This window comes from Elephantulus edwardii, unplaced genomic scaffold, assembly GCF_000299155.1.
Source record: "Elephantulus edwardii isolate Elephantulus edwardi_28Jun2011 unplaced genomic scaffold, EleEdw1.0 scaffold00246, whole genome shotgun sequence".
In the NCBI taxonomy this organism is placed as follows: domain Eukaryota; kingdom Metazoa; phylum Chordata; class Mammalia; order Macroscelidea; family Macroscelididae; genus Elephantulus; species Elephantulus edwardii.
In genome coordinates, this window is record NW_006399996.1 from 965,630 (window position 1) to 978,855 (window position 13,226).

Consider the following 13,226-nt stretch of genomic DNA (forward strand, 5'->3'; position numbering starts at 1 on the left):
CCCAACTCCATGCTTCGAGTCCTGCTTTCTGCCCAGGCCTCCTCTGCTCGGCTGTCTGGCCTGCTGCTCCTCCAACCAGTACAGCCCTGCTGCCTAGGGTCCAGGAAGTGGCAGAACTGGTCCTCTGGAGAAGGTCCCCATGCAGGTCCTGTGCAGGGATTGCAGAAACTTCTGGAAGAGGCAAAAAGTCCTGGGGAGCTGCTGCGCTAGCTGGGCCAGAACCCCACCAAGGTGCGCGCCCACCGCTACCCTGTGGCGCTTCGCCGTCTTGGCCAGCTCTTGGGGTCTCAGCCTCGGCCCCCTTCTGTGGAGCAAGTCACACTGAAGGACTTGAGTCAGCTCATCATCCGAAACTGCAGCTCCTTAGACATTCACACTATCCATGCGTGTCTGCATCTTGCAGGCTTACTTGGCTTTCCATCTGATGGGCCACTGGTGTGTGCCCTGGAGAAGGAGCGAAGGTTCCGCCTCCCCCTGAAGCCCCTTCCCCCTCTGCAGCCTGTTCTTCACAGTGGGCAGAGGTTGGAAGCTGTTCTGAGCTGCCCCCGTTTCGTGCGAGAGCCACGACAGCATCTGATACGCAGCCTGGCAGGTGCTGAACATGGTGGGGTTGTCAAAGACAAGTGGTTAGGAAGGGTGGAGGGCATTGTCGGTGCTGAACTGGAATGCAGTCAACGAAGTCTGATCCAAGGGTCTAGCATGATAGGCTCTTCTTCACAGAGGCAAGGCCAGAGGAACTAACTCCTCACGTAATGGTGCTCCTGGCCCAGCACCTGGCCCGCCACCGGTTGCGGGAGCCTCAGCTTCTGGAAGCCATTGCCCACTTCCTAGTTGTCCAGGAAGCCCAGCTTAACAGCAAGGTGGGTTGCCTCCCATCCTTCCCTCATTTTGATCACCATCAGGCCAGCCCCACCCTTCCCTGCCCATCCCCATCCTCCTTTGAGCCCTGTTTGCCTACAGCCACATACCCCTGCTAGACTGCTCTACTTCATGCTCTGGGGCTTCCATCTTTGCTCATGCCCTCTCCTGGCTTAACTCCCTGGCAGTATCATCATACTTAGTGCTTTCCAGTGTTTAAAAGCACTTTTACCACCACCTTGACTCCACTGATCCTCCGCCTCCCTTCAAATTCTCAGGGTCAGACTCATAGTGATGTCTGCTGATAAGTATCATTCAAGACAATGCTTATACTTTTTACTCCACACTCAGCCTGGGTGTTGGGCCAGAGGGATGGGTTTTACTTTCATAGCCACAGTATAAGCTTGAAGGCAAAGGATCTCTAAATTTTAGGTTATAAAAATACTAGGTAACTTCTGCAGTTTTGTAGTGAACTGCTCTTCTTTAACAGGTTGTACAGAAGCTGGTTCTGCCCTTTGGGCGTCTGAACTACTTGCCTCTGGATCAGCAATTTATGCCCTGTCTGGAGAGGATCTTGGCTCGTGAAGCAGGTGTAGCACCCCTGGCTACTGTCAATATCTTGATGTCACTGTGCCAGCTGCAATGCCTGCCCTTCCGAGCCCTGCACTTTGTCTTCTCACCAAGTTTCATCAACCACATCAGTGGTATGCAGACAAGGTGGCTGGCTGGCCCATGAGCTGTAACCAGGCGAGTTGGGGAAGGGTCAGCAGCTCCATGTGCTCAGCCCACTCTCCCATAGGTACACCTCACGCTCTGATTGTGCGTCGCTACCTCTCTCTAATCGACACAGCTGTGGAGCTGGAGCTCCCAGGATACCGGGGTCCCCGCCTTCCCCAGAAGCAGCAAGTGCCCATCTTCCCCCAGCCACTCACCACTGATCGTGCCCGCTGCAAGTACAGTCACAAGGATATAGTAGCTGAGGGGCTGCGACAACTTCTGGCAGAGGAAAAGTACTGGCAGGACCTGACTGTGCCTCCAGGCTACTGCAGACTTCCTGCTGTGTGTAAGCAGTAATGGTGCTGTGCTTCCTGTGAGGACCCAGGACCCTTTCCTACCATACCTACCAAGATCCTGTCCTCAAGGCCGTGCTGCCTTGAGGTGCTCATGCTGCAGGAAAGCTGGCATTTCTGCCAGGACGGGAGGGTCCTGATCGGCTCTCGGGCCCTGAGAGAGCGGCACCTTGGCCTGATGGGTTACCAGCTCCTGCCGCTGCCCTTTGAGGAATTAGAGTCACAGAGAGGCCTGCCCCAGTTGAAGAGCTACCTGAGGCAGAAGCTCCAGACTTTGGGCCTCCGCTGGGGACCTGAAGGGGGGTGAGGAAAGCACAGTGGGTCAGGGTGGTCTCCCCATTGGGAGACAGATGATTTGCACTTTGGTTCCCTCCCCTCTGTTTTGGTTCTCATGAAAGTCTCTCCTCCATCTCCCATAAAAAAACCAAAAAACAAAAAAACAACTTTAAATAGACCTTTGACAGAACATTTTTCCAGTGCAACTTGTCTTGATTTCTTGACTAATACTACCAAGTGTGTTGATTACAGACCCCAGTAAAATGACTTTTAAAGTAAAAATACTTTTAAATAGTTATCATTAAAAATTTGTAGTTAAATTTTTCTGGGATATGATTACCATTCTCCCTCCATTGTTAATGCCATATTGACATTGTCAGATCATATAGCCATTAACAACTATCATTTCTTCCTACTAACTCTTAGTCTGTTCCTAGGGTAATAATATATTCTAAATTAGAACATAATTTGTAAATATTCTTTATTAAGACATAAACAGGACAAAGACAGTCTGGTAAGTCATTCTAAAATGTGGGGGAAACAGCAATAGTGGCATCAATTGTATTCCACTGATTATGGCCACTTCTTCCATGTATGTATTCTGAGGGCTGTTGTGTTGGGAACAATCTTAGCAAGTGAAGACCATGATTGGCATAGATGCACAATTTAAAATTAAAGTCTTATAAAAAAACAGGAGAGGATGCAATAGATGAATGGGACCTTCTAAGAATCAAATCCCTATGCACATCCAAAAACTTCCCCAACAGGGTAAAAAGGGAAGCCACAGACTGGGAAAAAATATTTGGTAATGACGTGTCTGATAAGGGACTTATATCTAGAATTTGTAGAATACTTCAGCGCCACAACAAGATAAAGGTAAACAACCCAGTTGCAAAATGGGCACAGGATATGAACAGACACTTCGCCAAAGAAGACATTCAGATGGCAAACAAACACATGAAGAAATGTTCAAAATACCTAGCTCTAAGAGAGATGCAAATAAAAACAACTATGAGATATTATCTCACTCCAGTAAGAAAAGTAAAATTTAACAGAGCAGCAAACAACTCATATTGGCAAGAGATGTGGAGAAACTGGAACCCTTATTAACTGTTGGTGGGAGTGTAAAATGGTACAACCCCTATAGAAGGCTGTATGAAACTTTCTCAAAAAGTTGGAAATAGACCCTTGCTGCGGGTCCCAGCAGCACGGCGGCGGGCAGAGAGGCAGTGCCAGAGCAACCCAGCTTCGGGAAGACTTTGTGCACGCCTCGGCCCACAGGCACCCAGCACGAGCCCTCCCTGCCGCCAACATGCCCAAGAGGAAGGTCAGCTCGGGTCGGCCCAGGGTGCGGTGAAGGAGGAGCCCAAGAGATCAGCTAGGCTGTCAGCTAAGCCGCCTGCAAAAGTGGAAACGAAGCCCAAAAAGACAGCAGGAAAGGAGAAGTCTTCTGACAAAAAAGTGCAAACAAAAAGGAAAAGGGGAGCAAAGGGAAAACAGGCTGAAGTGGCTAACCAAGAAACTAAAGATTTACCTGCAGAAAATGGAGAAACTAAAAACGAAGAGAGTCCAGCCTCTGATGAAGCAGAAGAAAAAGAAGCCAAGTCTGATTAATATTTGTCTACCATGTCTTATCAGTGGTCCCTGTATCTCCTTTCTTGTACAATCCAGAGGAATATTTTTATCAACTATTTTGTAAATGCAAGGTTTTTAGTAGCTCTAGAAACATTTTTAAGAAGAAGGAAATCCCACTTCATCCCATTTTTAAGTGTAAATGCTTTTTTTTAAGAGGTGAGATAATTTGCTGCTTGTTTATATTTTGGCACAACCAAAAAATGTGGGATGTTAAAATTGTGGGGGGGCTTTGGATGTCAGTCAGTGTAACATTCCATGGGGAAAGGGACAGTTTTAATATCCCGTAATACATAGTATACGTAATGACAATTTGGAGTCATAGTCATGCATTTATGACTTAAACATTTTAAATTAAGGCTATTTTCCATGTTTTTTAGATACATAAATTAGAACATTGTTCAGTAAAATTTCTTCTTAAACATAACCACTCCCTTTTCATGGCTTTCTCCCTGTCAGAACTATGTGGATTCTGTAACATCTTTGGTCTTCGTAGTCCAGTTTTCCTAATAACTTTGTTATGTGCTGTGAATGGTTGAAAATTTGAATGTGTAGTTTGTGTGATAGTAAATTGTGAATTAGTGGGACTTAATGATGTGACAGTTCATCAACAATTGAAGATATTGGTACTTATTTTCTTCTTTATGAAAACTTTCCTCCAAATTTAAAGCTGGAAGGTCACTGGAATTTAGAAAAGAATTATAACTACATGCTTTTTTAGATTTTTGGTACATGCATTAAGAATTGTGTACAGGTTGTTCATAATGTCTCTGTACTGGCCCTTAAAACAACCAACAAAATATAAATCAAGAAAGAATATTTTCATGTTTATTAATTAAATTCTGGTTTAAGGTTTTACATTTTAAAAAAAAAGTTGGAAATAGAAATTCCATTTGGCCCAGCAATTCCACTATTGGGAATATACCCTAAAAAACCAGAACCGCCACTCAAGCAGATATATGCACATCCATGTTTATTGCGGTTTTGTTCACAATAGCAAAGAGTTGGAAACAACCAAAGTGCCCATCAACAAATGAATAGACAGAGAAGCTGTGGTATATTCACATAGTGGAATATTATGCAGCACTGAAAAACAAAGAACTCATGAAATATTATACAAAATGGGTGACCCTGGAGGACATTACACTAAGTGAAATATCTCAATCACAAAAAGACAAATACTGCATAATGCCATTTTTATAAAACAGGACTGACATGGGAGTTTCAGGGAAACTAAGAAGAGAGGAGACAAATAATGTACACCACATTGAAACAGATAAGGGAGAGAATTATATAAAAGGAATATATGATTAGGTATTATTGGCATGACAAAAGCCCAGTGGCTGGCGGGGTGAGGGGTACTGTATAACAATGAAATAATTTTTTTTTCTAAAGGAAAAATCAAACTGGGAGGAGGGGTCAGGGAGGAAAACGCAACAATGAATGAATTAAAATCTAAGTTCCTTATAAACGTTCATTAAAATATCATTTAAAAAATAGAAGGTCAAAAGGTTTTATAAAATTGATTATGGGTTTCCTGAGGCCTGGCTATGTGGTAGCCAAAGCTGTGATTTGTGGGAATTATGAAAGACAAGTTTAGGCAAGTAATTGCTTCCCTGTAAGTTCATCTGGAAGCCATGATATGATTTAAAAATGAAATTTGCCTGAGAACAAAGCCACATGACAGTTACCAATGGTCAGAAAGAAATGATCATGCCATTTGAGCCTATGTCATACACTGGAATGGAGTTAGGGCTCTGCTACAGCATTTAGGCTTCTACAAGGCAAGAAAGGAGTTCTGGTGGCTTAGTGATAAGAAATTGCACTTACAACCCAAAGCTGGTTGAAATCTACCAGCTGCTTGGTGGGAGATAGATGGGCAATCTCCTCCCCTGTGCTTTACTGCCTCTGAAAATCCACTGAAGGGTCAGGGGCCTGTTCTGAGTCAATGACTCAACAGCAACAAGGCAAGCAGGGAACTTGGGTGGCTTAGTGGTAAGGAGTTGTACTGTCAGTCTACTGGCATATGGTTTGAATCCACCATCTGCTCTGCAAGAGAAAGATAGGCAATCACCTCCTATGCAATTTACTGCATCTGAAAACCCTCCAGAGGGTCAGCTATGAGTCGGTTCCAACTGATGATATATAACAACAATATAACAAGACAAGTACTTCAGATCATGGATGTGTGTGTGTGATTTGAGTGACAGTTTACAAAGACATTTTGTTTTCCATTCAATCAAATACACTTTGTGAAATTAATCAAAATACATACAATGTACTCACATTCTTCTCATTTCCCTCCTGCTATTTTCATTTCCTTTCCTTAATCATTCTATCCCACCCCTTTCTGCCTTCTGAGCTTTATCCCTGGACAAATAGTGCCCTTTTGATCTGATGTGGTTGATGATTCAAAGGAGCAAGTGCCTCCCTGGTGTAAATGCTCATGTTACAGTCTATTATTTGACTGCATGTTGAGTCACAGGGGTGAGTTCAAGGCAAGATTCAGAGGGTAACCAAGGACTACGAGCTAGAAGATTCTATCAGCCTCTGTTTGGTAAGACTGGCCATAATTCTGTTTTTGAGTCTTGTTCCGATTTCCCCTCACTCTACCCAGGATGTCTACATGATCCTGTTTAGAGTGGTGATCAGTGGTAGCCAGGCACCACTTAGCTCTGGGTCAGGGTCATGGAGGTTGAGGTTCATATAGGCCATTAGTCATTTAGAATTATTGTGTGCGAGGCTTTTTGTGTTATTCTCTTTTCTTTTCTTTATTGGATGGCTGCTGGCAAGCTCTTAAGATCCCAGATGCTACACAGAAAAGAAGCATGCACTTCACCAAAGAAGACATTCAGATGGCCAACAAGCACATGAAGAAATGTTAAAAATCCCTAGCTCTAAGAGAGATGCAAATTAAAACAACTATGAGATATCATCTCACCCCAGTCAGAATAGCACAATTTAACAGAACAGCAAGAAACAAATGCTGGCCAGGTTGTGGAGAAACTGGAACCCTGATTCACTGTTGGTGGGAGTCTAAAATGGTGCAACCACTGTGGAAGGCAGTATGGTGCTTTCTCAAAAAGTTGCAAATAGAGATACCATTTGACCCAGCAATTCCATTACTGGGAATATACCCCAAAGAGACCATAACTGACATCCAAGCAGATATGTGCACACCCATGTTTATCACAGCTTTGTTCACAATAGCAAGGAGTTGGAAACAACCTAAGTGCCCATTAACAAATGAATGGATAGAGATGCTGTGGTATATTCACACAATGGAATACTACACTGCAATGAAAAACGAGGAACTCAGGTAATACTATTCAAAATGGGTGACCCTGTAGGACATTATGCTGAGTGAAGTATCTCAGTCACAAAAGGACAAATACTGCATGGTGCCACTGTTGTAAAACAGGACTGACCTTGGGGTTGGGGGGACACTGAGAAAGATGGGTTTCAATAATGTATACTGCATTGAAACAGATGAGGGAGAGAACTGTTTAAAAGGGATATATGATTAGGTATTTTTGTTGTGATAGGAGTCTAGAGCAAAGGCTGCATAGTGGAGTGGACCTGGGAGAGGGTTTGTAAAACAATGAAAGAATTTTTCTTTCACTTTTACAAGAGGGTAGCATACTAGCGGGGGAGGGTTCAGAGGGGAGAAAAGTGCAACAATGAATGAATGGAAACCCAAAGTTTCTGTAAATTTTCATTGAAATTAATAATAAATTTTAAAAAATTAACAAAAGAAGCATGTAGAGTTGTATTTGTGGATTGAGCCATGTCAATTAATCTTGATGTGCTCCAGAACTATGGCCCCAAGAACCTAAGATCAAAGATTTTAAATTTGAATGCAAGTCGAAGTTCTGTAAGAATCATTTTTTCAATGCTTACTACCAATCCCGTCTAGTATTTTATTATTTTGTTGTCTGGAGTTTATTCTCCAGGAGATTCCTTAGACAGAGCTCTGGGGAGCAACAATTTCTGACTTGTTGTAAATTGGTGATAGTTTCCCTGGGCTTGAAACTACTTAAGATCAATTTTCTAAATGCAAGATTCTTGGATCACATTTTTTTTTTCTTTCCATGAGCATCTTAGATGTGTGTGCAATTTTTTTCTTCTTTTTTCATTAAAGCATGACTCTGTATAGCTAGGATTCAGGCAGAGAAAGGAGTTCTGCGGATGACACAGAATGCAGAGATTAAGCCGCGCTCAGTTGTAGGAGTGGTGGTGAAGTCTGTGCATGCTTGTTGATTCTATGACTAGGGTTGGGCCTTAAGTCTCTAAAGGTCAGCCAGGCTAACAGTTGGGGAGAAAATGTAGGTGTGAGTGAAAGACAGAAAGACTTCAGTGAGATGGACTGACACTCTGACTTCAACAATAGACTTGAGCAAGGTTGAGATTGTGAGAATGGGGCAGGCTAGGGAGGGATTTGATCTGACGTTTGTAGGGTTGCCGTGAATCCTAGCTGACTCACTGGCTCCTAAAAACAGCAAGCAAGATTTGGAGATTTCAGCTGGTGCAAATGGCTTTGCTGGATCACTAATCTGAAGGTTGGTGTTTGGAACTGACCCAGCAGCACTGCAGAAGAAAGAAAGGCTTGGCTGTGTGTAGATCTCAAGTAAGAAAATCCCAGAGAGCAACTCTACACTGCAGCACATGGGTTTGCCATGAGAATGAATTCACATTCGTTTGTTTATGTGGTAAGGGTGTCTGGAGTCCTGAGTGGTGCCCACAATTACCATGTTCACCGCTAAGGGAAACATTGACATCCAAAGTCCATTCAGAGGCACCCTGGAAAAAAAGTCTGTGAATCTACCTAAAAACAACCAACCATTGAAAATTACGTGGAAAAGGAAAACACAAAAACAGCTCTAGGATTATAGCCTGCGTTGACATACCTAAAGTCACATGAGTTGGAATGGACTCCAGAGTAACTGAAGGCCAGAGCTTATAAGGGAGACTAACATTTCCTGGGGACCTGGCCTGCAGAAGGCCTGGGAAAGGGGTAAAATGAAGGGGAGTGAGGGGAGGGGAGGGGAGGAGAAAGGAGGGCAGAACAACAAGAAGGGCCTTGAGAGACACTGGCTGAGTTCAAAGAGGAGGGATGAGAGGGGAGTGGAGTATGGAATGAACTGGAGGAGGGCAGGTCAGGCTGACAATGACTTGGAATGTCTCATGGTGGTTGTTGTTGTTGTTGTTGTTGTTAGATATCATGGAGTGTAACTCATAGCCAGCCTATGAACAACATATCTAAGCCTTCTCTGTCTTCATCTATTGCTTGCAATCACTGTTAATCCATATCTTTAGGGATCTTCCTCTCTTTTGCTGACCCTCCACATTTCCAAGCCTGATGTCCCTTTCCAAGGAGCAACCTTTCCTAGCAAGTATGTGAGACAAAGCTGTGCCAGCATTCCTTCCAAGAAGCATTCTGTCTCAAGGAGTTTGGCTTTTTATCCTGCAACAATGGGGCTTTTGAGCTAGCTTTTAGAGCCTGGCACAACAGATGCAAATTTTCAAAGCATAAAATAAATTTTATGGCCCTAACAAGCTTTGGGGGCCTATTATTAAGAAATTGTGCTGCAATTCCAAAGGCAATGCAGTTCGAATTCACCAGCAGCTCGGTGAGAGAAATATGGACATTCTCCTCCTGTGTGATTAAACTGCTTCTGACAACCCACTGGAGGGTCAGCTATGGGTCAGTTCTGACTCAATGACACACAATAACAACAACAAATGTACCTTCCTGTGTGTGCTGCAATCTCAAAGGCACCTGGTTTGAATCCACCAGCTGCCTTGTGGGACAAGGAGAGGCAATCTCCTCTGTACAATTTACTGCCTCTGAACATCAGCTAGAGGGTCAGCTATGGAATGGTTCCAAATCGAGGGCACACAACAACAACAACAACAATACAATGCATCTTCTGCAAGTGCTGCCCTAGACCCGGCCTCTGTCATCTCCCCTCCAGCATTAACTTGAGGTGGCCGGGGAACTAGCCAGGAGGGTGGTGTGCGTTACCAGCACAGGGCACACACACATCTCTCCCTTTCAGCCCTGGCTTTGAATTCTTCCTCCTAGCTATTTTCTGTCCAAATCCTCATCTGCTTCTCCCCTTATCTCGTCCTTCTCCCACCCAGATAAGTGCTGCACCCTTTCTGCCCCGCGCCTGCCTGGGTCCCCTACATCTCAGGGCTTTGTCACAGCTTTGTCTCACATGCTATGGGCAGAGACCCAGATTCCCTGAGGGAGTTGAAGACACTGACCTGAGGTCCCAATGAGCTAGCTGGAGGCTTATCACTACACCATCTAGGGTTCCAAGGGGCGGAGTTTCGAGTTCATTTATTTACAGTCTCAACTGAGAGAGAAAGAGAGAGCGAGCGAGAGAAGGGGAGAGAGAGAGGAGAGAGAGAGAGAGAGAGAGAGAGAGAGAGAGAGAGAGAGATGGGTGTGTACCGCATCCGCGTGTCCACCGGGTCCTCGCTTCACGCAGGCTCCCTTAACGAGGTGAAGCTGTGGCTGGTGGGCGAGCATGGGGAGGCAGCTGTCAAGACACGTCTGAGACCGGCAATTCCAGGCAAGGTGAGAAGACGCCAGGTGTGGTGAGCTGTGCCCTAGCCCCGAGTCCATCAAAAACAAGGAGGGACGCATTTTCTGGTGCCCACCAGCTCTGTGCCCATCAGAGCATGCTTGGATGCTCTGGAAAAGCGTTTGAGGGACGAAGGTGGCTGGCGGCACGCAAAGCGTTTGAGGGACGAAGGTGGCGGCACGCAGTTGGCTGGCAATAAATGTACCCCTGAACTCCTCTCAAGCCACAGAGGCCGTCTATCCTTTTTTTTTTTTTTTTTTTTTTTTAATAATCCTAAAAGCTAATACTCAAATTTTCTCTGCAGCCTTGGATCTCTGGCCCCTTTGACTTCTGTCACTATATCTACCTGACATCCATACAGCTCCTGTTATTTCCCCCCTTGCCTCATTCCCTAATTCCTGTGTCCACCTTCTCTTCCACACCTCTAGATCTGATGTCAAAGATACAGAGTTAAAGGAGGACTCTCACCTTGGGGGCTCTCTTCGTCTCAGGCCAGAACCCAGTGCCAGCGTGCTGTCTAACCCTGAGTGGAGCGCTGACAGTTATTCACCCCGTCCGGGACCACTGGACCTTCACATTCTTAATTGACCTAATCACTTGCAACCAAAGAGATTTCTGCCAAATACACTTCCACCCTGGTCAGCTCTCTACTTAAAGCTTCAGAGTGGCTCTTTCCTGTCATTGGAACCAAACCCCACGTCCGGGGCTAGTTAGTCCTCGGAGACTTTTCACCACGTGGCCGGCCATCCCGGCACACCAGCGCTCTGCCTCCAATACCACGCGCCTGCATCTCCGCCAGGCCCCTTCCCCTCTCAGACACCTTTGGCTAAACCTCTACCTGCAGGTTTCATACTGGATGGAATCTCCTCCGGGAAAACTGTCCGTGTCCAGTAGGGGCGTCGGTTTGCCGGAGGGGAGGAGTGGGCGGCAGGGGACTTTTCACAGCTTTCAGCACCGATTTAAGCAGGTCTTCTCTGGGTTTAACTCTGCGCTTCTGGGTGCGCTGGATCCGCTGTCAGCACAGTACTGGGCACAGTGGCGGCAGGGGGTGGGGGTGAGGTGTAGACTGGAGAAAGGAAGCACATCTCCCCACTCTCCCTCCCCCGATTGATTTGTTGGGAGGGATGGTCTTGGGGCTACCTGGTGGAAATGCGCCCTCTCTGGATCCCTCTACTCTAGCTCCGATGGGGTGGGGTGGGGGTGGTTGTGTTCTGGGGGACCGGGGCGCCCTCAGCTCGGGCACTCAGACCTCTTCTGACTTTGGGGCTCTTCTGACCCCTTCAGGAAGACGAAATCAAGGCGGACGTGGCGGAGTACTTGGGAACACTGCTGTTTGTGAGACTACACAAAAGTCGCCTCTTTAAGGATGACGCCTGGTTTTGCAACTGGATCTCAGTGCAGGGCCCAGGGAACAGTGGGGCTGAGTTGAAGTTCCCTTGTTACCGCTAGGTGCAGGGAGAAGGCATCCTGTTGGTGCCCGAGGGCACCAGTGGGGGTGGGAGAGGGAGTGGTAGGGTGATGAGATTTTTGAGATAAGCAGGAAGGTGGAGAAGGCAGGAGGATGGCCCAGGGAGGCGTGGAGACAGAGGGTGATTCCCGTAGGAACCAGCCAGAGGGTTAGCCAGGGTGCAGCAAAGATGCTGGATGCCCTAAAGGGAAGCCTCACTGTCAGTATTCTCCTTCGTGTGTCCTGGAGAAAGTGCAGCCAGACTGCTCCTTGGAGACAAGGATGGTGAAGCTTTTTCTCACATACTTTTGGTATGTTGTTAGGAGGGGTTATTCCTCAGAAAGGGGCATCTTGCTTGGAAAGGTTGAGGGCCAGCGAAACAAAGGAAGACCCGCAGCGAAGTTGACAGAGTGACTGGTGCAATGGGCTCAAGTGTGTTGGGGATGATAATGATGGCTCAGGATAGGACAGAGTTCAGGTCTGTTTATAAGGTTGTGAAGAGTCTTAAGATGACTCCATAACACTTAACAACAACAACAACTTCTAGGCCGCACTGTAGCTGATGATCCTCAAGGTCTGTACAATAAATACAGGGAGGAAGAGCTGGAAGAGAGACGGAAACTGTACAGGTTAGCCTACGCCCCCCAGGCCCCAGCTTTCCAGACCCCTAAATCCTTGCTGACACTTTCCAAGCTCCAAGGCCTGAAAGTGTTCTCTTCCCCACACCTCCATGACGCGGGCTGCTCCAGTCAGGAGGGACTTGTAAGCCTGAGGTCTAGGGTCTCGAAGAGGGAACACGAAGGTGGGTAGAAGTTTGGCAAAGGGACGATGAAAGAACACAAGACAAACAGTCAAGTGATCTTGATGATTTTTAATTCTAAGTTATTTTAATTTTCCTTCTTTTTTCTTCCTTGCTTATTGCATTTAGCATGATACATTTATATCCCATTTTTACAATTAGGGGCTTAATCAACAGCCAGAAAAACAACAAAAGTAAGACTAAAGTTTACATTATTTTTTTGCACACAGCTATTTTTTATGGTCATGGTTCCTTGGTAATTGGAGAGCATGGACAGCTATTCTTTATGGTCATGGTTCCTTGGTAATTGGAGAGCTTGGTAGACAATGGCTTTTTCCTTAAATATTTTCTTTTTAAACCTGTTTTCCAACTTGTTTGGGTTACAAAGTTACAAAGTAAAAAAGTTACATTTTAAATTTAAGCTGATACATTTTACATTTTTAGCTGAATTTACAATATTATTTATTTCCATTCAATTTTTACCCCTTCCATTATTTCAGGGGTGATTACTCTCTCAATAAGGGGGTTTAGGTTCATACAAAGGATGTTTT

The 13,226-nt window shown here is 45.5% G+C and overlaps 1 protein-coding gene and 2 pseudogenes across 1 annotated transcript in view; all 3 read left to right on the top strand.

Annotated features, from left to right (window-relative positions):
• On the top strand, nt 1-2,235 carry LOC102844985 (annotated as a pseudogene).
• A 1,281-nt stretch (nt 2,236-3,516) lies between these two features.
• LOC102875496 lies at nt 3,517-3,818 on the top strand (annotated as a pseudogene).
• A 6,466-nt stretch (nt 3,819-10,284) lies between these two features.
• LOC102875890 (arachidonate 15-lipoxygenase-like) overlaps nt 10,285-13,226 on the top strand; it is a 15,838-nt gene continuing 12,896 nt past the window's right edge. The window contains exon 1 of the mRNA XM_006899082.1: nt 10,285-10,422. Within this exon, the coding sequence (XP_006899144.1) occupies nt 10,285-10,422 (138 nt within the window). The remainder of the gene's footprint in view (nt 10,423-13,226) is intronic.